Source organism: Curcuma longa, chromosome 21 (genome assembly GCF_044706935.1).
Source record: "Curcuma longa cultivar G26 ecotype Majalengka, Jawa Barat chromosome 21, ITB_CL_G26_1.1, whole genome shotgun sequence".
Taxonomy (NCBI): Eukaryota; Viridiplantae; Streptophyta; class Magnoliopsida; order Zingiberales; family Zingiberaceae; genus Curcuma; species Curcuma longa.
In genome coordinates, this window is record NC_133881.1 from 12,911,022 (window position 1) to 12,938,718 (window position 27,697).

General features: G+C 37.8%; 3 protein-coding genes across 5 annotated transcripts; 2 read left to right on the top strand and 1 right to left on the bottom strand.

Annotated features, from left to right (window-relative positions):
• The first annotated feature begins 2,423 nt into the window (after positions 1-2,423).
• LOC141814184 (serine/threonine-protein kinase 52-like) lies at positions 2,424-5,685 on the top strand. The gene is made up of 6 exons (XM_074702135.1): positions 2,424-2,863; positions 3,724-3,845; positions 3,958-4,154; positions 4,313-4,487; positions 5,086-5,220; positions 5,297-5,685. The coding sequence occupies exons 1-6, from the start codon at positions 2,617-2,619 to the stop codon at positions 5,504-5,506; spliced, it is 1,086 nt and encodes a 361-aa protein (XP_074558236.1). The 5' UTR covers positions 2,424-2,616; the 3' UTR covers positions 5,507-5,685.
• An 8,099-nt stretch (positions 5,686-13,784) lies between these two features.
• LOC141814387 (proline-rich receptor-like protein kinase PERK10) lies at positions 13,785-18,814 on the top strand. Of its 3 annotated transcripts, none has more exons than XM_074702344.1 (10): positions 13,785-13,850; positions 13,963-14,034; positions 14,118-15,177; positions 15,367-15,777; positions 15,876-15,962; positions 16,058-16,128; positions 16,226-16,308; positions 16,425-16,572; positions 18,073-18,234; positions 18,400-18,814. In XM_074702344.1, exons 3-10 carry the CDS (start codon positions 14,349-14,351, stop codon positions 18,583-18,585), a joined length of 1,977 nt encoding a protein of 658 aa, XP_074558445.1. In that variant the 5' UTR covers positions 13,785-13,850; positions 13,963-14,034; positions 14,118-14,348; the 3' UTR covers positions 18,586-18,814. The 3 variants fall into 3 exon arrangements, with proteins under 3 accessions (XP_074558445.1, XP_074558446.1, XP_074558447.1); XM_074702345.1 differs by having other exon boundaries at positions 13,799-13,864; XM_074702346.1 differs by having other exon boundaries at positions 13,799-13,864; positions 14,343-15,177.
• Positions 18,815-19,346: 532 nt separating this feature from the next.
• Positions 19,347-20,241, bottom strand: LOC141815203 (transcription factor RHD6-like). Its single transcript, XM_074703121.1, has 4 exons — positions 19,960-20,241; positions 19,779-19,874; positions 19,560-19,691; positions 19,347-19,478 (listed from the first exon to the last, which is right to left on the bottom strand). The coding sequence occupies exons 1-4, from the start codon at positions 20,239-20,241 to the stop codon at positions 19,347-19,349; spliced, it is 642 nt and encodes a 213-aa protein (XP_074559222.1).
• Between the last annotated feature and the right edge of the window lie 7,456 nt (positions 20,242-27,697).

Here is a 27,697-nt window from a genome sequence, read left to right on the forward strand (position 1 = left end):
GACTCCCGTGCGCGACACCCGACCCACGCCCACTGCCGCCGCTCCCGTTTCGCCGTCCGGCCACCTCCGGCCGTCGGACCGGCCCCGATCGACGCGTCACTCGCCGACGCGTCGACAGGCGTCGGTCCGGCGGCTGCCGGTGGCCGGACGACGACGAAATCGGCCGGAAACCGCCGCTCTCCCACCCACGCCCACTGCCACCGCGATTTCATCGCCGTCCGGCCATCTCCGGCCGCCGGACCGGGCCGGTCTCCGACGCCGGGCAGTCCTTCCCCGGCCGGGCGGTCCTTCCCCGGCCGGTCTCCGGTCGGAATTTGGCCAGATTCCGGCCACGATTTGGCCGGAATCGCCGCCGGCCACTGTGGTCTCGGATTCCGGCCAAATTCGCTGCCGTTCGGCCACCTTCGGCCTCCGGACCGACACCGGTCGACGCGCCGACGAGTGGCGCGTCGATCGGGGCCGGTCCGAAGGCCGGAGGTGGCCGGACGGCGAAACGGGAGCGACGGCAGTGGGCGTGGGTCGGGTGTCGCGCACGGGAGCCGGGTTTTTTCGTCGCGCAGGATATCATTTCTATATATAACTATATATATATATTTATGAACGGATTCTTTTTAGCATCCTTTTCAAATTTAATATTTATATATTTTTTTAAATAGGCAAGACTTTATTTTTTGAGGAAAAAAAATTAGGATTATCTATCTCTATCCTTTTAAATTTTATCTTCGAAAAGATTTATGTCGTGAGTCAATGTTAACATCAATATCGTGGAGTGCGAACGATTAGACATTGAACAATGATAACGTGTGTTAAATGAGGAGCAACGATATAAAGACGAAATGTTTAAATAGATAAGTTAATTTAAAAATTAATATTTTATAATAAAAATTATTTTTTTAATTTTTTTTTTCCTTTCTTACCTTCTAAATTACAGTCTAAGAAATTTAATGATTCATAAGTATGAAAGAATAAAACTTATCTTTTTCTTCTCTCCTATTTTCAACTCACTCCATCCCAAATAAACAAAGATCAAAATTCTTTTCATGCTATTTATCCTTCTTTTCCCTTCTCTCATCTCTTCCGAAACAAAGCGTTAAGAAGTTTGAGAGTCTACCATGTGCAAACGGATCAGGCGAATCCGGTTCCATCCAAAACCCGACCTCTGATTAGCCAATAAAAAAAATCGCCCCTAAATTTGTTTTGGAAAGAAAAAAACGAGGAAAAAAAAGGAATCAGGAAGAAAAATTCTACAAAATTATTTTTAAACATATTTTATGCTAATTGTGTATTAATTCAAACAGTGAGATATATATTATTTAAAAATCAATTTAAGAATCAAAGTTTTTTAAATTTGAATTTATCAATACTACCAAAACAGATATATTAAAGTTTTTATGATAAATTAATTTACCATTGTGTCACTTTTATGTTAATTTTAATATCCTAACCTGATACAATATTATTTTTACCAAAAAAGCTCATTTTAAAAATAAAAAAAATCACTAAAAATGGTTTTGCAAATGATTTTAAAACTAATTTGCAAGGTATATATTTTATGTCTTTTATTTATTTTGCTAGTTTTAGTGGGATAAAATGATTTAAAAATTAATTAATTTGCTTCTTTTGTAAACATAGTATTTCTTTTCGTTACAATTATCCATCATTTATGGACAATTCAACGTAACAATAAAATCTAACTGTTGGATTTAAAGTAGTTGATTGATACAACCAACATAATGTGTTTGCGTGTGAATTTAACTATTGCTCTTGGGATATAATTAAGTTGGTTATTATGAAATAGATTTATTGAAATGGATAAAAATCGAAATAATATCTTGACGATAATGATCAACGGTAACTTTCTAACTATAAAAACTAAAATAGTTGATTGATGCTGATACTGTCAAATCTTTCTTGTTGTTCATCATATGTGACAACTCCAAGGTGACAGAAGAAGAAGAAGATGATTTTCTTGAGGTCCCTGTTTCATCGGTTATAGTCCCAGCATAATACGACCACTCCACACGTTGCATGTGAAGTCACTTTCCTGACCTAATCCTTTGCTGAGTCCACAAGAGCTGCAGGCATGCTTGTTCACGAAGAGAGTGTATGGTTTTCTCGAGGTCCTCGATCGTTTCATCAGTTATGGTCCAAACATTGGAACAAGATAACTTCACAAATTGCGTGTGTAATCACTTTCAGAAGAGAGATGCAAATTCCAGGATAAGCAAGCAGTCAATTCCCCCATAAAAAGCAATTTATTGTGGGCGCCTGTGAGTCTACAGTTTGGGAGAACGAGGAGGATAAAAGGGAGACGCCAAGGAAAAAGGGCGGCGCTTTGGATATCAGACTTGTGTCTTGTGACCATAAAAAAATATATATATATATAAAAGATGAGCTTTGATTGGAGAGAGAGAGAGAGAGATGAAGGCAGCAGGCAACCCATGTGCCCGCATGGATAGGTAGAGAGAAAATGCAGTGAAGAGAAGAGAAATCGGGAGTTGCAGAGGAGGCGGCGATAGGCGAGGAGCGAAGCACCGGTAAAGGTCTCATTTTTTTGGCTTTCCGCGGTGGTGGAGTCTGCGAAGAGTCGTTGAGGGAGGGGAGAGAGAGAGAGAGATGAAGGAAGGGCGCGGAGATGGGTTCGTTAGGGCGGACCAGATCGATCTCAAAAGCTTGGACGAACAACTGGAGCGGCACCTGAGCCGGGCATGGACGATGGAGAAGGCGAAGGAGGTGGAGAGGAGGGGCAGGCAGCGAGAGGAGTGGGAGATTGATACATCCAAACTGGTGATCAAGGCAGTCATCGCCAGGGGCACCTTCGGTACTGTCCACCGCGGGGTCTACGACGGCCAGGACGTCGCCGGTGAGGCCTAAACTAGAATTCTCTAAGATTCTGATTCTTGCCTGCTCCTCTTCGTTAGGGTCTTTGTTTGAGGTATCCTAGTTTTCTCGATCACGCCAACTGTTTGAGAAATTGCTTCTGTTCCTTTTTTTTTCTTGAATTTCTAGTGAATTCCACTTCTCTATGATACTTCATCCTTTTTCTCCGTGCTAAAGAGTAGGCAAGCTGTAGTTTTGATGGATTCGATCCCTTATCCAATTGCTGGGAAACCATTTGAACTAGTGTTCAATTGAATCTTGAACTATCATCATCTTCATATTATGTCTTTATTTAGTCAAACTTGTTCTTGTATAAACAAGTAATCTCCAGTGGATTGTTTAATCTGCATGTCCATTGTTGAAATGTCTTTAGTATCTTGATTGCACTCGCATTAGTGATACCATTAAATTTCTGGTTATCTCTAGCCTTTGTAGTTAGTGATTCAGTTGGTTTCATATGCAGAAGAATCTTGTTCATTGCCTGTGAGTTCACATGTAGGTGGGTGTGCTTCCCGTGACATATGTTGGATTTGTTACTTCCTACTTGTACTTTCATGTGAATCTAACTAAAAAAACAAGGGAAGGTGTTGGTCTTGTGGAGGAAGATCAGAAAGCAACAATGAGATTTTTACTGTCACCTACTCACTTATGCTGTACAGCCATAAGCCATGAAACTTAAATAACCTTGATCAAGTCCATCTCAATTCCCTTGCTGTGATTTAGCTTTGACTCTGTGTTTTTCATCTTGCTCTTGTGTTTGTTAAAAATAGCGTACTCACTCAATGTGCTATGTACAGATCCATTGGTAATCACGGTTAATCGATCATTCCTTTCTATTTGCAGTGAAGTTGCTTGACTGGGGAGAAGAAGGAAGCAGAACAGAATCTGAAATTGCTGCACTTCCGGCAGCATTCTCTCAGGAAGTTTCAGTTTGGCATAAACTTGATCATCCAAATGTCACTAAGGTACATATGATATAGTAAAGCGAAGATAAACCACTTTCTATATTATATCTTTTTTAGTCTCATGTTTTTTTTTTGCTGACATTGGCAATTAACTTGAACTTCCTTGTTGTAGTTCATCGGAGCAACCATTGGGGCAACAAACTTAAACATGCAAACAGAGAACGGCCATCTTGGCATGCCCAGCAATGTTTGCTGTGTCATCGTTGAATACCTTGCCGGTGGTACACTCAAATCATTTCTTATAAAACACCATAGAAGAAAGCTCACTTTCAAGGTAGTGATCCAGATAGCTTTGGATCTTGCAAGAGGGTGAGTACTGATCTTTGAATTCTTCTATCTGAAAGCTTTTAGTTAATGCCATTTTGTTCACATTTGTACTTCTTACTGATTTCTTGCCTCCACTGATTGATCAAAGAGATGTATGCACGCTAATTACTTTGTCTTTCAATTTACATTTGTTTTTGTAGATTAAGTTATCTTCATTCGAAAAAGATTGTGCACAGAGATGTCAAGACAGAAAATATGCTTCTAGATAGGACGGGAACGGTAAAAATTGCCGACTTTGGTGTTGCTCGTATTGAGGCTCAAAATCCCAATGATATGACGGGCGAGACAGGAACCCTCGGTTACATGGCACCAGAGGTATGACATACTATTTGGGCATTGAAAGTTAGTTGATTTTCCTAATTTTTCTCATAAACTTCAGCAACTCAAACTTTACGGAATTCTTGAAATGAATGCTTCTGGTTTATTGACATGCCAACTACCTATCTTTACCATCTTCTGCTTGTGATTTAATGGCAAAAGAATGGTCTTGTGAGTCTCTCTAGTGATTCTAACCAACAGATAACACATCTACATGCCCTTGCTATTGCAAATCTCCATCACCGAGCATGGCATGTGCTCAAGCATATCAAAATTGTAAGCACCCTCGAAAACTTGATAAATTATTCTGCCTTCAACTGCCATCAGTTCTTTCCTTTCTTGATTTCTGTATGTTTCGATTTATTCATCTTTCCTCATTTCTATGATGCTAGAACTCTTCCCTTGCTGCCCACTACATTCATCACAAATTAGAAGAACTTAAAGCCTTGTCGAACACCAAGATTGATTTCCATGTCTGATATTGATACCTGTATATGTGAAAGAGACATAGCTCTTTTCTATTATAAACACCTAGCCCATCTGTTGTCTTCTTCTTCACTTTCTTGCTTTGACAATGGCACTAACAAACTCACAGGTGCTTAATGGCAGCCCGTACAATAGAAAATGTGATGTCTACAGCTTTGGCGTCTGCCTGTGGGAGATCTACTGTTGCGATATGCCCTATCCTGACCTTAGCTTTTCTGAGATCACTTCTGCAGTCGTGCGGCAGGTACATTTCCTCGTGTCGAATAGCTAAAATTAATGACAAAAGCAGAACTGCAGCCACACAAATTTTCTAAGTGCAGAACTTGAGGCCGGACATTCCGCGGTGCTGCCCGAGCGCTCTGGCGAACGTGATGAAACTCTGCTGGGATGCGAACTCTGTCAGACGGCCAGAGATGGACGAGGTGGTGAAGATGCTGGAAGCGATTGATACGTCCAAGGGCGGTGGTATGATCCCTCCTGATCAGCAACAAGGTTGCTTCGGGTGGTTCCGGAGACGCCGAGGCCCTTGACAAGTTAAATCATGGCGAATGTGGTTTAGAGAAATCGACCAGTCACATCTGGAAGATGCGGCGCTGGGCTATTTATAGCAATGCATCTAGATTCTGTCTGTTCTATGTAGTATCTAGCTCTATTTTTTATGATGTTGTAAAGATTTCCCCTTTAAGTTTATGAAATAATTTATTTACCATTACGAGTTTTAGTTTTGGACGTGTGCCCTCTAATTCTAAAGCTACAAGTATTTCATGAACGCCATTAGTTTACACTAAATTAATGTTAAGAAGGAAAGGTGTAATTAAAACTGATGGTGGTGTAGATTAATGTGCATGACCAACACCAAATGTGTATATAGATATATACAATTCTCTGTTCACGGGCTACAAAGCATACAATGAAGCAAACAAAACACTAGTAGAATTGTATATACATAAACAAGCATACTGACCTTTTCTAATCTCATTGACACTGAATTCCTACTCTTAGTGTCTGGGGCACTCATTCTCCTCCTAGAATGAATTACACAAAAATAAAGAATTAAAAAAGAACACATAAAGAACACCACTTGATTCACTAGTAAATGGTTTATGCAATAAATGATTAAGCATGGTATTGAGTAAACTTGATGCCATAAAAAGCCTGAAGGTATGGAATAAAACTAGATTGTAATGCCACCTTTCATCGTTCAAGCTTTTTACAACAATACAAAGCCAGCATAGAACATAACACACCAGCAGATCAAAGTGGAGATCTTTGTGCGATGATAATTTTGTAAGACGTGATTAGATTGGAAAACCACATATTATATGCTATTAGACTGATCAATTCATAGATTCACTAAAGAAATAAAGGCAGTTCCTCGACAATGAAGAATAATTGAAGCTACCGCCTATGTGTAAGCATGGAGCTTAATGCATCAAATACTAGAGACGATCACAACTTAATGATGATGATGATGAATTGTTAAAATATATAGCAAAGGATGGAGCAAATAAAAACCAACATATGAGCCCATCCAAACCCATACCATATGACTTTTTTATTTTTGCAAACCTATTATGGTATACAATTTTAATATAAGATCTAAGAAATGTTTAGATAAATTACATATGTGAACCATTTGAATTTACAATTCCTACAAATCTTATTTTAATTTACTTTAGTTTATATAATTAAATCTCTATTTTTACTAAAAGCATCACCTAAAAAGGATTAATAGACGCACATGTTTTCTATTTAAATTTACAATATTTATGTGTCAGTGGCTTATCATACATTCATGGTTTCCTTAAAATATTTGGGCATTTTCACCCAACTTGAGTCCCAAAAAAATGTTTCATATTAAACCTAGCAAAATAAGCTGTTGAATGATTCAACTTAAGATTATTAAATTACAGTAGTATTTGATGATTCTAATTTTTTTGTCTATGTGCCATGAAAGCAACTGAATTTATTAAATTAGAAACTAAATGATATCTTATATACTAAAAATCAAATAAGCATTATTGTATGTTTCCATTATTAATTGACAAAACAGACATTAGAAATACTAAAAATAAAGTCAAGGCCAAGATTTTAAAAAGTATATGTGGGAGATATGTGGCTGACCTATTGCATAGCGAGCGCATATGCAATATGCAGAGGCAAAAGAGGTCGATATAAAACACTAAAAATATTTAGATTGATAGCTAAAGTATTTATCACTTACAGTACAATTGTTTTAAGTTAGCACTTACAAATTACAAGCTACTGAATAAGGTAGCATAAGGTTTTTAGTCAATTTGGTTTAGTTTAAATACCCCAAATAGGGTTATTAACTATATACATAGGATGCATATGCCATGTACAAACATATATCGTTGCTATGTTCCCCTTCAAAACATGCCTATGGTCGCTTATGTGACTTAAGCTTGAGATAGAGCTTTTTAAAACCATGGTCAAGAGTAAGGTTAAAAATCTCGAGCCGTACCAAAGTTTTAGACTTCATGATTGTTAGTACCGATGGAATCAAAATATCTCCACAATGGTATGATATTGTCCACTTTGGGCCTAAGCCCTCCTGACTTTGTTCTTGAGCTCTCCCCAAAAGGCCTCATACCAATGGAGATATTTTCCATCCTTTTAACCTCATGATCTTTTCCATGTACTTTAGATGTGGGACTATGTTTGCACCCTTGCAACCCAACAATCCCCCCTCAAACAAAGGATCACAGGCCCCCCAACGTCGTTTTGATATCTGAATCCTCGACCCACCAGGACTTTTTGCCCCTCGGTACACCCGACCTACTAGGACTTCCCACCTAGCCGCAGCTAAAACTTTTTGCCCCTCAGTCCACCCGACCTACTAGGACTTCACACCTAGTCGCAACTAGGACTTTTTACCCCTCGATCCACCCGACCTACTAGGACTTCTCACCTGGTGTCTGGTCCTCTTGATTCAGACACGGGAGCACCCACTTCCTTTGTTTAAGATTCAAACCACATGGTTAGATCTTGATCATGGCTCATCCGGCGGTTAGTCCGGTAAAGAGCGGTCTCGCTCTGATACCACTTGTTAAAACCGATGGAATCAAAAGATCTCCACAATGGTATGATATTGTCCACTTTGGGCCTAAGCCCTCATGGCTTTGTTCTTGGGCTCTCCCTAAAAGGCCTCATTCCAATGGAGATACTTTCCATCCTTTTAACCCCATGATCTTTTCCATGTACTTTAGATGTGGGACTATGTTTGCACCCTTGCAACCCAACAATGATTTGGTGTTTGTGTAAACAAAGGGCCATGAAACCTTCTTGCCACAGCCAACAATGACTCAATACAAAAAGATAAAGAGAAGCAGCAAAAATTAATTACAACAAGGGGTCTAAAGATAGAAATTTGATGAAAATATACACAAGAAAGAACTTGACAAGTATATCTCAAAAACAAGCTTCAAAGATCAACATTCACAATGAATACTAAAAATGCAAAGAAAAAACAGAAGATACCGTTTGTAATCGTAATAATTCTCTTTAGGACGACTTGAAGAACATGGATCCTCATGCTCATCACTCAAGGACCTCAACTTAAATCTGCCAACACATTCAAAAGGTGTTTGTTTGAAGAATGTTTTGTTTTCTGCGAAGTTATTATAAATCGATGCCCTCTCTCATTCTTCGGTAGCTCATTTTACCCATAGCCACCGGCCTGGCCTTGATTGATAACATTCGAGCCCTCATCAAAAGTAGCATCTGCCTGATAGAATATTGAAATGCCTATACCAGCAATGTTATAAAATAATAGTATTTACAAGGTCATGCATTTACCTCTCCTTTTAACTTCTCTATAAACTTAGAGGCAAACTGCGATTGTATAGGATTTTCACTGTGATCTTTAACTGTATCAGAGACAAGAAGAATGACAAGCATTTCTTAAAAGCAAAGCAGTGAAGGATCATTTTCTACAGTGCAACAAACTCTAGATACTATCGAACATTTTTTTAACATTGAAATGCTGGACTTTAAGATGTCCTAGAATAGTGAACCACATAATTGTTGGGTTGCAAAGGTGCAAATATAGTCTCACATCTAAAACACATGGGAAAGATCATGGATTTAAAAGGATGGAAAGTATCTCTATTAGCATGAGGCCTTTTGGGGAGAGCCCAAGAACAAAACCATGAGAGCTTAGGCCCAAAGTAGACAATATCATGCTATTGTGGAGATACAGACATCCTTGGGGACCCTACAATTGGTATCAGAGCGAGGCCGCCCTTCACCGGACTAACCGCCGGATGAGCCATGATCCGGATCTAACCATGTGGGTTGAACCTTAAAAACAAAAGAAGTAGGGGCTCCCGTGTTTGAATCAAGAGGACCAGACACCGGGTAGGAAGTCCTAGTAGGTCAGGATGGACCGAGGGGCAGGAAGTCCTGATGGGTCGAAGATTCAAACATCAAACGGAGGTTTTCCGTTTGAGGGGGGTCTGTGATCCTTTGTTTGAGGGGGGGGTCTGTGATCCTTTGTTTGAGGGGGAGATTGTTGGGTTGCAAAGGTGCAAACATAGTCCCACATCTAAAACACATGGAAAATATCATGGGTTTAAAAGGATGGAAAGTATCTCCATTGGCATGAAGCCTTTTGGAGAGAGCCCAAGAACAAAACCATGAGGGCTTAGGCCCAAAGTGGACAATATCATGCTATTGTGGAGATACAGACATCCTTGGGGACCCTACAATAATTATGTTATTTCCCTTCCTTTCTGGAAACAAGTTTCCTTTAACTTGTTCTTCTAAAATCGCATCAATTTTTTGTTTTACAAAAACTATAAACCTTATAGAACAGCGAGCAATCAAATCAAGGAACGTGTATATTTTTCACCTCTTAATAGATAAGCATTGATATTCCTTTGGGAAAATTATTTCAATACATGTACTTTATTGGCAGGAAAATCAATATTAAGAGCCACAAATACAATTACACTTCAAAGAACTCTCTTATTCCCCTATATCTAGCTACCTTACAAATAACAAGGAAGAGTGATTTATCTGCTAGTTGTGACCTGTAATAAATGGAAGGATTAGTTGGAATTTGGAAAGATTCTCATTGCTCACTCTCCTCATTTTCCCTCCCTCTCATTGTCTTCCCAAAAGGAAGAACCTCACCTTTAGATTATCCTCTGTTCCAATTTTTTCTCATAGAACAAAAGCAACTAAAATCATAAGATTGGAACCTTGGTTTCAGTGTTTTAAACTCATCCTGAACTGCTGCAGGAGAAAAAAAAAGTGGCACGGTCAAAGTTATAGAATTTGACAATTTAAACAGTGAGTTGGCTAAGTGTGGACCTTCTAAACCAACCAAACTAATCCAACTAGTACCTTCAACAGATTTGCTTGAGATAATCCAATAGAGGAAACCAAATTAGAGACCCTCTAACAGACTTACAATATCTTCAATCAATACATTTAATACTAATTCACCGAAAGAAATAGTATGTTGCAAATAAGCAGGATGAAGTTTGGAAGAAATGGCCTTCAAAATGTAAGCTTTCATTGATACAACGTTTTCAAGTACAGTAAATCCAACAAATGAAGATAAGTAATATAGCACACTTTTGAGAGCAGAGATTCTTGGCTTCTTGGTAATATATTAATCCAAAAGTAAACAAATAGACAGTGTGATGAGAAATTATATTAAAAAATATCTAAAAATAAAACTTTATCATAGCTATGTTATCTAAAAAAACTTTATCACAGCTATGTTATGATAGGCATAAAAACATGGGTGTTAATGTGGTTAACGAGAAAGTGAAAATCAGAGGAAATATTGCATATCTTTAAGTCTGCCTATTTTCATACGGGGAATGTTTCCAAGTATGAATAAAGAGTTCGAACTGTACCTGAGTATTCTATATTTTTTGACTGAATGGTTGTATCGCAACTTCCAGTGTCCTGGAACATAACAAACCAGTAAATTTACAATCACTAGACTTCATCAACGGTAGCGGCTAATATAATAACTAAAGTCAGAGCGATCTTTTAACTAAAATCTTGAATGATTTCATCCAATACATACCAATTTCTTGTTGTTTAAAGTTTGAACAACAAAACACGGGAACTATGTTCCACCATAGTGATATTTTCTCACTTCAATCCATTTAATTTCCAAATGCAAATCCAACCTTACCTCCTGCCACTACCACATGTTCCCATTTGTCTCTGCCCATTTGCTCGTTATTAAAAATCCCACTTCTAAAACTAACTATTGGGCAAAACCACCCTTTTTTAGGGACTCCGACTGTCGCCTCGCATTGATAGAATCTCATCAACCCTATTCCTCCTCCTTCTAAACAATCACAGTAACAAATCCTTTGCTTCCTCCATCGAAGCGAACATCGAACGAGTAGCCGTCAACGTACCTCGGGGTCACGGACACGATCCCTCCGATTGCGCTCCGCATCCATCTGGCACAGCAATGCCTTCAACTTGGCGCCGCCGTCACTCAGCCGACTGCTAATCTCCGACGAAAGAAGCTTCTTCAACCGCTGGATCGATTCCAGCAACGCATGATCATAGAGATTCGCAACATCCGAACCTTCTAGCGTCACCATGGCGACCACTTCGACTTCCAGAGGCGGGCCGTTGTCGCGCATCTCAGGAAGCACCGTCTCCCAATCAATCTTTATAGGCTGCTTCGCCGTCTCCGGGATGAGCGAGGACCAGTAAAAGAAAAATAAATAAATAAATAACAAAGATGCGATCTGCAGCTTTATTTAGGGTAAAAATGCACAATATTGCTTGAAAAGGACAAAAATGCCAGCAACCTTATCAGACATTTCAGCTTTCCAACTTCTAAATTAGAAACATTTAAAAATAGCAGAAACTAAGCAAAATCACTTATTGAGATTAAGGCAAAAAATCAAAAGGGTCTCATAGTTTTTGGAATCATCACGTGAGTGTCCTTTTTATTTTTATTTATCAAAAGGAATTATTCTAGTAGTTGGTATAAAATGATATAATTACCTTTAACAATATTATTTGATATTATTATCTTCTAACATACCTATTAAATCTTAAATCGATCAAATAATTATATGAATATAAAAAAATTCATATTGTAGCAACTACGAACTAAGGTGCTACAATATAAATATTGTTAAATAGAACGAGTTTGAATTGTAACATTTATAATTTGTAGTTACTATAACGTAAATGTTATTAAACAAAATAAGTCTACAATGTAATAGTTATAGTTTCTTAACTGCTACAATGTGAATGTTAGATGAACATCTCAAATCATATTAATATTAATATATATATATATATATATATATATATATATATATATATGTAATATTATAATCGATGATAAAAAATTATATATATTACCTAAAAAAATCCAACCCTTTCTCTTTCTTATCCTAAAAACTATATTTTATGGAGTGATAGATTTGTAATTTCAAGAGTTGAACAGTTGCTTTAATAAGGTGAACACAGAGTTATTGTTATGTATTACTTATCTTGATCCATCAAATTCATTCTCTATTTATGATAAAAAAAAATACTTCAATTTGTTCAGTTTTATCCATCCAATTTCTCTTTGATAGAGTTAATGCAACTTAATGACTTTATTTTTGACATTCAAAGTAGCAGTCAATTTTTGAAAGTTGTGGGAATTAGTGAGTTTGTTAAAAGGATAATTTACTTGAAGAAACATCGATTGTATCTTTTAGTATATTTACTTCTGAAGTTAGCATTGCTATTACTCATTGCAATTGTATGTTCAATAATGAAAATAATCAAAATCTTATTTCGCAACTGATTAGAATATGATATAGTAAATAATTATTTGATATTATTTATTAAGTAAGATATGTTTGATACAATTGATAATGAAGTTATTATTTAATATTTTTAAAAATTTTCAAAATATAAAATCTTGCAAAGTGTTATTGTAAAAATATTTAAAACTAATATATAATTTTTATTATACATTTTATATTGTATTAATTTTTTTAGTTTATTAAATTTGTTCTCCTTGATAGAAAATCCTAAGGACACCATTGATGACAAGTCCAATACAAAGTTCACTCACTTTTTAATTATTAGTTTTTTATATTTTTGATAATTTATGTACTTTTTCAAACTGATTAATAATGAAGTTGATTAATTCGATCTTACACAAAATTTTTATCAGTCATCAAAATAAATTTAAAAAATATAAAATAATCCAACACTCACAATCAAATTTTTTAAAAATTAATTATGTTGGATAAATATCTTTATTAAAAATTTATTTTAAATAATTATATTTACGTCATCATATCTTACCACATGTTCTGTGTTCCGATTGGATTCGATATACCACGTGCTGTGTTCCGATTGGCTTGGCTAATGGCTACACTTTTAGTGGATTACGTGTCGAGCGAAGTGAGGAACACTTTAACATGGCATTGATCATTATTTACCATTTTTGTATATTCTAAGAGTCTGTTTACTTAAACAGAAAATTATTAAGGAAGAAAAAAGAACACCACAAAATTACCTTTAAAAAAAAACAAAATCAAATGAGAGGCATCATCAAATAAATCTTCCTAATTTGTTTTTATGATTTTTATTATTATTTACAACATGAAATAGAAAATCGATAGGAAGCCTATATTTAAATTAAATTCTCAGTTAATTGTGTCACAAGTCAACTCTGGTCTCCTCCATCAACTTTTTCTAACTGCATGCTCCAATAACGCCACGTTCAAAAAGTAAGCATTAAAATAGGAATCCACGCAAGTGTGGAATAATAATAAAGAACTATCTGTTGTCAAGAACATGGTTTGATTTCCACAACAAAAGAACCAATAGCTTGAATGCATCGAAAAATGGAAGGTGGGAATTTTGAGGTAATTTTCAAGTGTGTTTTACCAAGAAAAAGATGGAATTTTTCGTTTCTGACATAATGCCATTTGCTTCTTGGATCTGCGGCTTCCACCGGCGGCAGATTTTGGGGCTGCGATTCGCGGCGGAATCTTGCGGAAAAGGTCGGACCTTGTAAGTTTCTGCTCAAGAACAGGTGCGAGTTTTTCTTTGGTTGCCAATCTCGTGGCCTTATTGTCGAGGATGTAAAGGTTTGACCTTGACGTGTTTGTTGAACAGAAGTTCGAATCTTGGTGAACCATAAACCACCGCGAAGAAGAAACCTAGGGGTTTTACCTTCAGCGGATGGATGGAAGTAGATTTGAAGTAGGGTTTTTGTTTGTGATTTAGCTTTTCGTGGTGAATTGGAGGAGTTCTTGCGACTTGACATTGTTGATTTGTTTGTGGCTCTGCGAAATTTTGAGTTCCTTTGAAGGAAGATAAGGAAGGAAGTGAAAATTGCAGGAAAAGATGTCTTCTTCTTCTTCGCCTTCCCCTTCTTCCTCGGCCTCTCCTCCGAGTCCGACATCTACGGCGTCTCCACCTTCACCTTCTTCTCCCGCTGCCTCCGGCGCACCACCTCCTCCCCAAATACCATCTCCGGCGCTTCCTCGACCGTCACCTCCACCACCTGACGCCGCTTCGCCTCCTTCAGGTACTGCCCCCTCGCCGCCGGTGCCATCTCGTTCTCCGCCACCTGCCACTTCCCCGCCACCACCTGACGCCACTTCGCCTCCTTCAGGTACTGCCCCCTCGCCGCCGGTGCCATCTCGTTCTCCGCCACCTGCCGCTTCCCCGCCGCCACCTTCCACTGTCGCCCCTCCACCTCCTTCTCATTCTGTTCCTCCGGAGCCGACTACTCCCAATGCGCCTCCACCGTCTCCTCCATCCCCACCTCCTCCAGCGTCACGGCCTCCACAATCTAGGCCGCCGCCCACAGTTACTCCACCACCTAGGAGTTCGCCTTCTCAACCACCACATCCACCGGCGTCCTCAAGCCCTCCTCGGTTGCCACCTCCCAGTAATTCTTCAGCAACTCCTAAGCCACCGAGTCTTTCTCCTCCATCTACAGTTATTCCTCCAGGCACAACTGATTCTAATAGACCGAATGCCGATGGACCAAGAAATTCAAGTTCCAGCCTTGCGACTGGAGCTGTTGTAGCTATTGGAGTGGTAGCAGCTCTTATTGCATTTGGTTTGGCTGGACTGGCAGTTTGCATTATCAGGAAGCGCAGGAAAGCTGTTGCTGAATACAATGCAGAGTTTGTCATGCCTTCACCACCTGCATCTTCAATGTCAGGTGATTCATAAATTTCATTACTTAGCTGTAAGTTTCTTCTCTCTTTCTATGCCAGTCTCTGTTTGTGTGGCCTGTGAGTGAGATGAATCCTCATTTATTTTCAGATTCATGCTTCATAAGTAACTAGATGACAAAATGTTTTGTGACTCCATTCTGGCCATTCCATGACATGTTGATTTTACCTATCAGATTCAGCTATTCTGAGGTCCCAAACAGCCCCTCTTGTGCAGCGCGGGAACTCTGAATCCACTTCGAGAATCAATTCATTATCTGAGACACCAAGAGCTGGCACAACACCTTCATTTTCATATGAAGAGTTATATAGAATAACCAATGGTTTCTTGCCTGACAATATATTGGGAGAGGGTGGATTTGGTTCTGTTTACAAAGGGTGCTTACCTAATGGAAGAGAAGTGGCTGTGAAGCGATTAAAAATTGAAAGCGGGCAAGGTGACCGTGAGTTCAAAGCTGAAGTGGAGATTATAAGTCGTGTGCACCATCGCCATTTGGTTTCCCTTGTAGGCTACTGCATATCAGATGACCAAAGGCTGCTTGCATATGATTTTGTGCCTAATGGAACACTTGAATCTCATCTTCATGGTATGATTATTATTTATTTATTGAAATACTCTTTAGTTTTTGTAGCGAAAGTTGATGAGTTCTATGGAGAGTCGTTCAATTTTTCACTGCATCTTCAGGGAACACAAGACCTGTAATGGATTGGACAACCAGGGTGAAGGTTGCTGCTGGTGCAGCTCGTGGCATTGCTTACCTGCATGAGGATTGTAATATTATATGAATGCTCATCAGCAATATATTTACAGTTATTTGGTTACCCAGCTGCATTTTTGTTTAATATTTGTGTTGGCATTATAATCAGGTAATCCAAAAATAATTCACAGAGATATAAAGTCTTCCAACATTCTTTTGGATAACAATTTTGAAGCTCAGGTTTTCCTCATCATAGTGATTTTTATTTAGTATATCGATGTTCATTGTCTCACTAGAGTTGCTTTGCTTCTTTTGCTAATTATCCATTATGAAGCAGGTTTCTGATTTTGGACTTGCAAGGTTAGCTTTGGAATTAGATGCTCATACACATGTAACTACCCGTGTAATGGGGACATTTGGGTAGGTGAACCATGTTATTATTGCAAATATTTAAATTTTAATCAGAATGATAACGGATGTTGATCAGAATCTTGTGACTCTTCCAGTCTAAGCATATATGTCATTTGTACTTTTAGGTACTTGGCTCCGGAGTATGCATCCAGTGGCAAATTGACTGAAAAATCCGATGTTTTTTCTTTTGGTGTGGTGCTTTTGGAACTTATTACTGGGCAAAAGCCTGTTGACAGCACAAAGCCATTTGGTGATGAGAGCCTTGTTGTGTGGGTATGATTAAAGCCTTCCATTTTATAGGCTTCATTTTTGTCATTGTATTTTTTTGTGCTAATGGTTCTCTCATATGATAACAGTCAATAATTTAATTCTATTAAAAGTTGTCTAAGTCGTTCATTTTTATAATTTGTTGGAATTTTTTAAAAAGTTATTTAGATTTTTTAGAAAAGTCCATTAGATTTGTATTAGGATTTTATTAGAAAAGTCTATATTTTACACACAGAAAAAAGGTTGTGTTATTAAACTATAAAAGGAGATTAGGATCCCATGTGATAGATAACTTTTGAATTAATACAATTTACAATTTCCTTTTCTTTGGGTGAGAATGACAACTTTTCTTGGGTGAGGATCGTATCGTTATCCTTCCACTGTCCGCATCAGTTGGAGCTTGAAATGAATCGGCAAGTCTTAACAATTAAATGCTCTTAATTTTAATTTGGTGTTTAAGATAAAAAATCCAGGTTGCAAACGTAATCACTCGTCACTGTTCTAACATGTCAGGATCATCTGATAAACAAAAGGGCTAGCTGTGTACAGAACTTGTGTCAATGTTGAGTCTGCAAAGTTTCATGTTACATAGCATATGCCATTGCATTGTTTCAGATACTAAGGACATCTGATGGCTTGCTTCCATTCACCAAAATCTTATCTTTGTGTTTCATATCAGAACGGTTCTTTTGCTTGCTGCCGTTTCTAATTCAAGTACCTCCTGGCTAGCAGTTTGAAATTTTTGTTGACACAACATTTCATACTCATTAGGTTAAGCATTTTCTCTTGTTGTGAATTTTAATGCCTTTGCCAGTGCCATCGGGTAGTACAGAATTTGAAGGTTAAATCTCTAGATTTGATTTGGCAGAGAATTGTCATCTTTGATAGTAATGCACATATACCATGCTTAATCTAGAGATTAATACTTAGTATGTGATTGAGATGTTTTATTTCATTTTCTGAGATTGATATCTTTACCACTGGTATTGATCAAACTCATCTGTCATACAGGATCTTACAGATTGAAACTAACTGGACGTTCTTGTCTTTGCTATTATTTTGTAGTTCTACACATTTTAATTTGTCTAAAACCATTTTTACTTGTATCATTCGGCCCACCTATAATTAACCAAACAAGGCACGTTACTGACCTCTTAATCACACTTACACTCATGGATGGTGAATTTTTTTTCCATTTTTTTTAGTTAAATCATATTTAATTTTTTGGATAGCTTTTTACTCAAAGCAGTATAAATGCAATTTTTAACTTTATTAATAAGCAAAGTGATTGGAAAAGAAATTAGAGGTATGCACATTGGAATTTGCTGAAGCACATGTAGCTAAACCATAGTTTGCCATGCTCTGAAATGAGAACTCAGTCGGTAAGTGTACCGTCTAACTTATTGCGCTTATTACATTTATTACACGAGTGTCTAATTTGTCTCAGATATCTTCTTGACTTCATAATTATGCTATTTATCTTGCTTACCTGCTAATGAAATCTAGGCACGACCATTGCTTTCTTGTGCACTTGCAACTGGAGAGCTTGGGGAATTACCTGACCATAGACTTCAAAAGAACTATGACAAAAGAGAAATGCTTCGTATGATTGAAGCAGCCGCCGCATGTATTCGACATTCAGCATCAATGAGGCCTCAAATGGGGAAGGTAACAATGAATACCAGCAACTCTGGTCCTAATTTTTCATGAATAAAGTCGAGGGATGCATTATCGATGATTAATGATATGTTCTTAGAGTTCAATGGTGCAAAAGTGCAATTAGTTGCCATTCACAGCCAGTTGTTGTTGCCAACTAATGTTTTGTTAATACAGGTGGTCCGCGTTCTTGACAGTTTCGCCGACATTGATCTTACCAGTGGTGTAACACCAGGACAAAGTGAAGCGTTCGATGTAGCTAATTCAGCAGACATCAGAATATTCCAGCAGTTGGCATTTGGTAACCCTGGTTCTAGTTCTGACTATGCACATTTCGATCGGAGTCATCAAAAAGAGGCATAAAGATGGTTCATGTGGCATTTGCACTTCTATTCTTTTGCATATATCCTTTTTTTTTCTTCTTCTTCTTCTAAATCCAGATTTGATTTGAGTAAACTCGAGCTTTAATGTATAGTTTTGCCCTTTTTTAGCACCACTAGTAAAAGCACTCGTAGGAGGCAGTTTTTTGTATGGCTTCCTGCAAAAACAAAAACTCCAGAGGTTGTTCTTTTCCTTGATCAGATCTCGTTATATTTTGTCTGATATTTTGACTAACAATTGAGTGGATCAAAGTTAGAGTATCTTGTTGTATTGTTTGATATTTAGGCTTCAAGTTCGGTTTGCCAAAATTAATGTTTGATACATGTAATGAGAATTCCATAACCAATGCAAAAAAAAAAAAACTTATCCACATGTAGTTATTTTGCAACTTTACAAATGCTACACTAAAAGAACTTAGTTTCTCTACTCTTTCCATGTCCTCCGGCCGTCAATGTTTTTCGTTACCAATTGAACTACTACTACAGATAGAACTCTCAAGCTCATAGAGTTGGAGGAGCTCAATCTTTTGGTGCCACTTATGGAGCTCTGTCTCGTACTTCCTTCTTTGTGTCCTGTTTTTAATTGGTTTAATATCTTAAGGAATTGAAGATCTAACGACAAGATTAAAGCAGAAGTACAAAACTAAGATATTACCCTCACTATAATCTTCAGTTGAACTACAAACTGAGGATGTTTACAGCAGTACTTGTGTTTCAGCTAACATCATTACGTCTCAGTAATCCTTAATTATTACGATCTAGGATTTCCATCTCTGCTGGAAGAGAATTAATTGCCTTTTTCGTTTGAGCAACATCTGGTGCAATCCCTCCTCCTCCTCCTCCTTGTGCTGGCCAGAACTCATCAGTTGCCAAAACCTGAACAAAATCTCTCAATCTACATATATAATATATATTTAAAGAAGAAAAAGTGCAAAGTCAGTCATTTAATTCAATTACCTTCACTTGCAACTGAAGAAACTTCACATAGTTGATGGCCTTCTCGAGCATGGTGACCAAATCTACCTTTGTTCCATTGGGCACGAGATCTTGAAGAATCCTCAGGCGTTCACTTATTCTTTCTCTTCGGTTCTGCGACACCAGTACATTAAACTGAACTGGTCAATTATTTCTGATATATAGAAAATTTTCTTTGAACAAAAATTAATGCGTGCGTACCTTTGCTGCAATGCTCTGAAGGTCCTTGGATGGACTCTGCTTCTCCTTGGCTGTTGTTCTTGTACATCTCTTCTTAGGGCTTGGTGAGTCACAGTCCTAATCAAATTTAATTAAGAGAATTAGCCAAAATAGACATCAACGGAGGCACTGGATTCGAGCAGCTAGAAGTAGCTAGAATTACCAGAGTCGGGTGCTTTTGCCGGCGTTTGGATTTCTCAGGCGAACTGATCATCATGCGTCCATTCAGAGTTTCAGCATAAGTTCGGTCGATCCACTCCTCGCAGTCGTCGTCCTCAGCCCCCCGGCCGGCGAAGTTGAGCAACGAGGAGGAGCTGGAGCCACACAGCCATCCCCCGCCGCTGCCGTCGGCTGACAGGGGTTCCGGCGAGGGACCATTGTCGAGTATCATTTGAGGAGACCAGGAATAATCGAAGAAGCCAGTGCTAGTGTTTGCGAGAGCCATGGAAGAAGCGATCGATAGCAGTGATATATATATCAGAAAGCGAGCAGTGTACGTACTGTAATTGTAATTGCAGGTGGCCGGCGTATATATAAGATCGAAGGTGGCGTGGTGCATCAAATGGCAGCAGGCAGGGAATTTGATTAATTAATAGATCGATCGGAGATGGCCACGAATGCATGAGATGGCCGGAAGTGGCGCAGCTGCACGTCTGAGATTCCTTCGTGCGAGTCGATGAGCTTTTAATGCAGCTACCTGCAATTAACTGATTTAAAATGAATGCTTCGACGTGGAAGAACTGAAGACGAAGAAGAGATCGATCGATCAAGTCGTCCGTCCGTCCGTCGCAGGGTTTAATTAGAGTAAACAAATATGTATTTGGTTAAAGATTAATATCGGGTATGTTAATTAGGTCCGAGCCATCATTTATGAAGCATTAAATGAAGTCAACCCTGTAATTGCTGCTGCTGAAACATATTATAATATTCATTTTTTATAGCCAAACTTTGTTCTTTAAACAATCTCCCGTCAGGTCCAGCCACGAGGAGAAATTGAAGTTGGATAAATATATATCTTCGTTAAATAATTCTCGCCATTGTTACGGTGCTTAATTTATTAATGATAAATAAAAGGATAAGAAGGGTTTACAGAGTGTAACAATCGTAGATTAAGAGTCATCATTATAGAAAAAGGTGATAATAATTTTTTTATTATTTTAATTGACATCAGGTATATATCCCGTTTATACTAACTATAGGGGGAGACTCCTCCATTAAAAGAAATTCATCTGCTAATTTATCAAAATTGATACTCGATCCTTGAATATTTGAAAAACTGAAAAGACATTCTATCGTTGTGTTATTGCCCCCGGGCTCTGTCCATTGAGTGATTATTGGAGCAAAAAGTGAAATCGTCACCTTGACGGCTTAGGATGAATCCCCCCTTCCATTATTTGAAAGGGGATAAATCACAGGAACTTCGGCCTTAATAACAGTAATCTATGTAAGGGGGTGAGATAACCAACAGGACATACATTCTGCATTTATTGAAATTTGACCCCAGACCTATTGAGAATAACATCTTTATCGGAATCATCTACGTTAAGTTGTGGGACGTCTGCTGGAAGAGGATAAATCATGGAGGATTTCGTCGTTAGCAATAGTAATGCCTACAATGGGGATAAATATATATCTTCATTAATTCTCGATCGCCATTGTTACAGACAAACAATAGGATAAAAAGGATTTACACAGTGTAACAATAGTAGATTATGAATCATTATTTGCAGTAAAAAAGTGATAATGGCTTTTATTATTAGGTCCGGTATTATGAAAATTTTCATCTGAGTATCAAAATAAACCAAGAAGTACTCACAGTAACTGGTCTATCAACTAAACATTTTTAGATCAACTGCTCATTAAAAAAACTTATTCGTTAATTCATCAAAACTGAAACTCAATCCTGATGCTTGAAAAATTGAAAAGACATCATATCGTTGCACAATTGCCTTGAGGTTCAGTCCATTAACTATTAAGTGATTACTAGGAACAAAAGTTAAAATCGTCACCTTAATAACTCAGAGTGATTTCTCACTAAGGGATAAATGACGGAGAGAATTTTACTCTCGGCAACAATAATATCTGAGGATGAGACCGTCAACGGAATATTCTGTATCCGCTAGAATTCGATCTCATACATTATACATACGGCATCCCGTGCGATGCCCGTTGAGTGATTATTGAGTGGATGCATGAATCATGCATTGATCGCACATGGAGATGAAAATGCATGCATGCATGAATCATACATTGATCGCACATGGAGATGAAAAATGGCCCTCTCCGTACGTTGAATTTTACCTTGTGGGTGGTTGGTTGGTTGGTTGGATTGGATTATTAGAAAGATTGCTAACTTAAAGATAATGTTTAGTGGGCCGCACGTTCCCTTTCTATGCTAATGCCATGCGCATTATTAGTACACTCCAATTATGTATGCGCGTACGAACCATTTAATGCGCGCTAAGGAACCGAAGGACAAATTATTGTAATTAAATAAAAATATATGCAGAATACAAATATTAAATTATTGTAATTTTTATTAAAATATAAATATCATTAAATTATTAATAAATAAATAAAAACTATTTTGTTTTCTCTAATTGATGGATATCAGGATATAAGAAATAAAACCTATAAATCTCTAAAGATTATTAATAAAAGAAAATAGATTGAAAGGTAAATTAAAGCTTACCATGCTAAAGATCAGGGAAACATTCAAAGGAGCCCTGGGGCATAGCTGAGTTAGTTACGATACAATAAAATTATAAAAGAGGGTAAGAGTTCGAATCCTAGTGAAGCCAAGCAATATCCTCCTGCGTCGTGAACAACTATAGTTTATCGATTTACCTCCTTACAAATGGTCATGGGGCCGATCGTGTGAGACCGCTAAGGTGACAGATTCCACCTTCTTACAGAAGAGGGAAACATCCAAAGGAAGCCTCATTTTGAAAAACATATTAAAAGGGCATCTCTAAATCCTATAGTTTCTCGATTTACCTCCTTACAAATGGTCATGGGGCCGACCATGTGAGACCGCTAAGATGACAGATTCCACCTTCTTACAGAAGAGGGAAACATCCAAAGGAAGCCTCATTTTAAAAAACATATTAAAAGGGCATCTCATATTCTAAAAGACTCACTTACTTACTCTAATATATATTATTATTGTAACAATTTTAATCAAAATTATGATTAGAGCACCTGCTACATCAAAATAAGGATGATAATAGATCAGATTCGAGTTGGAGTCTAAATCCTCCATTTTCATCTTCATTTATTATATTCATTTTCATATCCTCATCTTTATTGGATATTTAACTTTCATCCTCATTTTCATACCCATCAGAGGATGAATATCTATCCTCATCCTCATATCTATCAGAAGATCGATTATCCTCTATACTAACAAATTTCTTTATTTCATCCCATTATTATCATTTAACAAAAGTATATTAGAATTAACATCGTATCCAAAAAAATATTATTCAATGAAAACAGAATAAACATCCATAGGCTAATTTAATTTGATAGTCAAAGATAAATTGAAAACTAAGCAGTATTAATTAAGATACCTCGGGAAAAAAGAGAGATGTCTCATACGTTATCCATAATATGTGGAAGTATCGACGTAATTTCATAGAGTCATTCGGTCTGAATGCTATATAACATGAGTGATTCAACATATTTGGATTCCTATATATCCACTCATGTGGTACTTCATCATACGATTTATATAAGATATGTCTAGACATCATCATATACATCTAGAAAGTCGTATGCTTTTAAAGAAGCTTGTAAGTTTGGGAAGAGATTTTTATTAATAAAAAAAGAAGAATCCACTTCAATTGATATGCCTTTAGGCACGACCATACATAATATAGGAATTACACTTGGAAATGGTGGACAATTAGCTAGAGCAGCAGGTGTTGTAGCGAAATTGATAGCAAAAGAAGGTAAATCAGCCACATTAAGATTACCATCTGGGGAGGTCCGTTTGATTTCCAAAAACTTCTTAACAACAGTTGAACAAGTGGGTAACGTTGGGGTGGACCAAAAAAGTTACCATCTGGCTAATAGCCCGTCGTGTGGGCCTCCCACTGGGAGGCCTGCTATACCAAAAGCGAGAAAAACTCATCCCTCTCTTTCCTTTTTATGTCCACATGTCGCCACACAGGAGGGACATGCATGGGGACGTAAAAAGGAGATTCTATTAACTAATTTGTTCCGACCTAGAATAATAAGCTCATGAGCTTGGTCTTACTTCACCGTTGATAAACGAAAGAAAACTTCCATATCCAAACTTAGCTCAAACATAACTCGTTTCTTTTGGGGTGTGAAGTAGTGTCAAACTAAAATACTCAACAAGCATAAGTATTAACTCTCCCTGAAAAGGAGGTGATCCAGCTGCACCTTCCAGTTCGGCTATCTTGTTATAACTTCACTCTAGTCACTAGCCCCGCCTTCGGCATCCCCCTCTTTGCGATTATGGTAAGGACTTTGGGCATGGGTTATGGTAACGACTTTGGACATGGTTAGCTCCCATAGTGTGACGAGCGATGTGTACAAGGCCTGGGAACGAATTCACCGTCGTACGACTGAGCGACGATTACTAGCGATTTCAGCTTCATGCAAGCGAGTTGCAGCTTACAATCCGAACTAAGGACGAGTTTTTGGGGTTAGCTCACCCTCACGGGATCGCGACCCTTTGTCCTGACCATTGTAGCATGTGTGTCGCCCAGGGCATAAGGGGCATGATGACTTGACATCATCCTCGCCTTCCTTCGGCTTATCACTAGCTAGCAGTATGTTCAAGGTTCTAAACTCAATAGTGGCAACTAAACCAAGAGTTGCACTCATTGCGGGACTTAATGATGGGAAAGTCTTGAAAAACCGTTCCGATGAATTCTTGCAGAACAAAAATTTTTCGGAAACGATTTCAAGTTGCCCTCATAGTTAATCAAGCCAAGGTTTGATCAACGCATTTATATCATTGGACTCTTGTGTTTGGTTTACAGGATCCGAGATAAAAGGAATAATTTAATTATAGCGGAAACATTAAATTATATCTTTTCTTAACGAGATGTCTAGAAGGAGTTGAAGACCTCTCGATCTTCTGCTGTATATCCTCTCCTCTTCTCGAATGTTGTGTGGACAACGATCCTTCGAGATGATTCCACCAAGTCTCTTCTCTCCGATGGCAAGAATGCAAGTAATGAAGCAAGCTCTTCTTCCTTCTAGTTTTCTCTTCTCCTCCTTCTTGTTGTTGGCCGCCGGCCCTAAAGGAAGGGAGGGCTTGGATTGCCAGCCACAAAAGAAGAGAAGAGAAGGAGGGTGGGCGGCGGAAGGCAAAAAAAAAAAAATTACTTTGATTCTCCTTGGCCGGCCCTAGAGGGGAGGAGAAACTTTTTGTTGTGTGTTCTTTTGCCTCCCCTAAACCCCCCTTTATATAGTTATATCATCTCACAAAATTTGGTATGATTATAATCAAATTAAATCTTCTTATCCAGATTTGATTAGAAAAATCATAACCAATTTTGTCTGCAGAAGAGATAAAATTATGATTCTAATCAAATCAAATCTCATCCAGATTTGATTCTAATCAAATCAAATCTCATCCAGATTTGATTAGAAAAATCATAATTAATTTTCTCTACGGAAGAAAATTAATAATTTCGTAACGAAAATTTTAATTGAAATTTCTTAACAAAATTTTTCTCTAGAAAAATAATTTCAGAAATTTTTAAAATTTCCTATCCGAAATTTCATATAATTTTCTTAGGTTGATACGAGGTTTTATCCAGAGGCTACAGCAGGGACCTAGAGGAGAAATTGATTTTGGCCTCATAATGGACTTGGGCTTCTTGTGTTCTCCTTGAACACCCAACTTCAAGCCCATCAATAATAACTCATTCCACTAGAGAGTTATTATTGCACTACCGCACCAATCCCATATTATAGTATGGACTCCTTCTTACTATAAGTACAGTAATATCCATGTGTTTAAGATATCGTATGTCTGTTAATTAAATGAGTTACTAACAACTCGAATTTAATTAACTTCTGTTTCCGAGAGTAGTACCACTCATCCTTTGTTATCATGCGGATCTGAGTCCACCTGCAGGGTTTACATGATAATCCTTTATGAGCTCCTCAAGGGGACATCATCAGCCTAGATTATAGGACACAGTTTCCTTCTATAATCAACAACACACCATGTACATAATATTATTTTCCAACTCATCAGGCCTTTTGATCTAGCACTTTAAATCTCACCCTTTGATGAATCAAGGAAGTATATACTAAGTACATATGCTTGTTATTATATAGGGATTAAGAGCATGTACATTCATAGCAACAGATGTTTAGTTCGATTATATAGTCAGTATAAATCGAACAATCCTCAGATGGTCCTGCTCAATACACACTGAGTGTACTAGTGTAATTTTATAGTCAAGACAGACTAAGACCAAATTACACTACAGCCAATCCAATGGTTTGTCCAATTCATCTTGGTTGTGAACACTGTTTGTAATCTATAAGGAACTGATAACATAGTCTTATATGTGTGACTCCGCACACCATGTTTATCTACAATATAGATTAAATGGACACTTGCATAAAAACTAAATACAAACATTGACCAAATGTGATTCTTATTTCAGAATGTTTATTTACATAGATAGCTAGGATTCTGGTATACATCCCAACACTTAACCCAACACTTTATGGACGAGCTGACAATAGCCATGCACCACTTGTGTCCGCGTTCTCAAAGGCACCCCTCTCTTTCAAGAGAATTCATGGCATGTCAAGCCTTGTTAATGTTCTTTCCTTTGCATCGAATAAAACCACATGCTCCACCGCCTGTGCAGGCCCCTGTCAATTCCTTTGAGTTTCATTCTTGCGAACGTACTCCCCAGGCGGGATACTTAATGCGTTAGCTACAGTATTGCACGGGTCGATACACACAATGCCTAGTATCCATCGTTTATGGTTAGGACTACTTGGGTATCTAATCCCATTTGCTCCCCTAGCTTTCGTCTCTCAGTGTCAGTGTCAGCCTAGTAGAGTGCTTTCGTCATTGGTCTTCTTTCCGATCTTTATGCATTTCACCGCTCCATTGGAAATTCCCTCTGCCCCTACCATACTCCAACTTGGTAGTTTCCACCGCTTGTCCAGGGTTGAGCCCTAGGATTTGACGACGGACTTGAAAAGCCACCTACAGATGCTTTACGCCCAATCATTCTGGATAACGCTTGCATCCTCTGTCTTACCGCGACTACTGACACAAAATTAGCTGATGCTTATTCCTCAGATACGATCATTGCTTCTTCTCCGAGAAAAGAAGTTCACGACCCATAGACCTTCTACCTCTATTGCTAGGGGAGAAGCTGAGAAGCAGAAGAAGAATAATATCAGATTTATTTTCTTATTTTTTTAATTTATTGGATATATATATATATATATATAATTATTTAATTGAATCTAAAAAATCCTCTTCTTAACTACCTTTCTCTATTCGGATTGAATATTAGATCCTCCATTGAATTTAAAGGAAATTATAATCCCTAATTAAAAGGTAATTTTCTATCCATTTCAACGAAGGAGTTGTGATCTTGGCTATCGCCAAGGGAATAGAACTTCTCGCTAGGAAGCTGAGCGTGCGTGGAGGAGAAGATTTAATAGAGAAAGCGTGATATCGAAATAATTAAGAATTTTCTTCCAACAAGTTGAATGAATGATACTAGTCACCTCCAAAATAAAAAAAGTTCATTTTTTTAAACCATGAATATATAGCTACGTACCTAGCTCATTGCATAATAAACTAATTAAAATTAAAATTTTTATTAAACTCTTTAATTCTTATTTCTCGAAAATTAAACACTACTGATCATTATGAT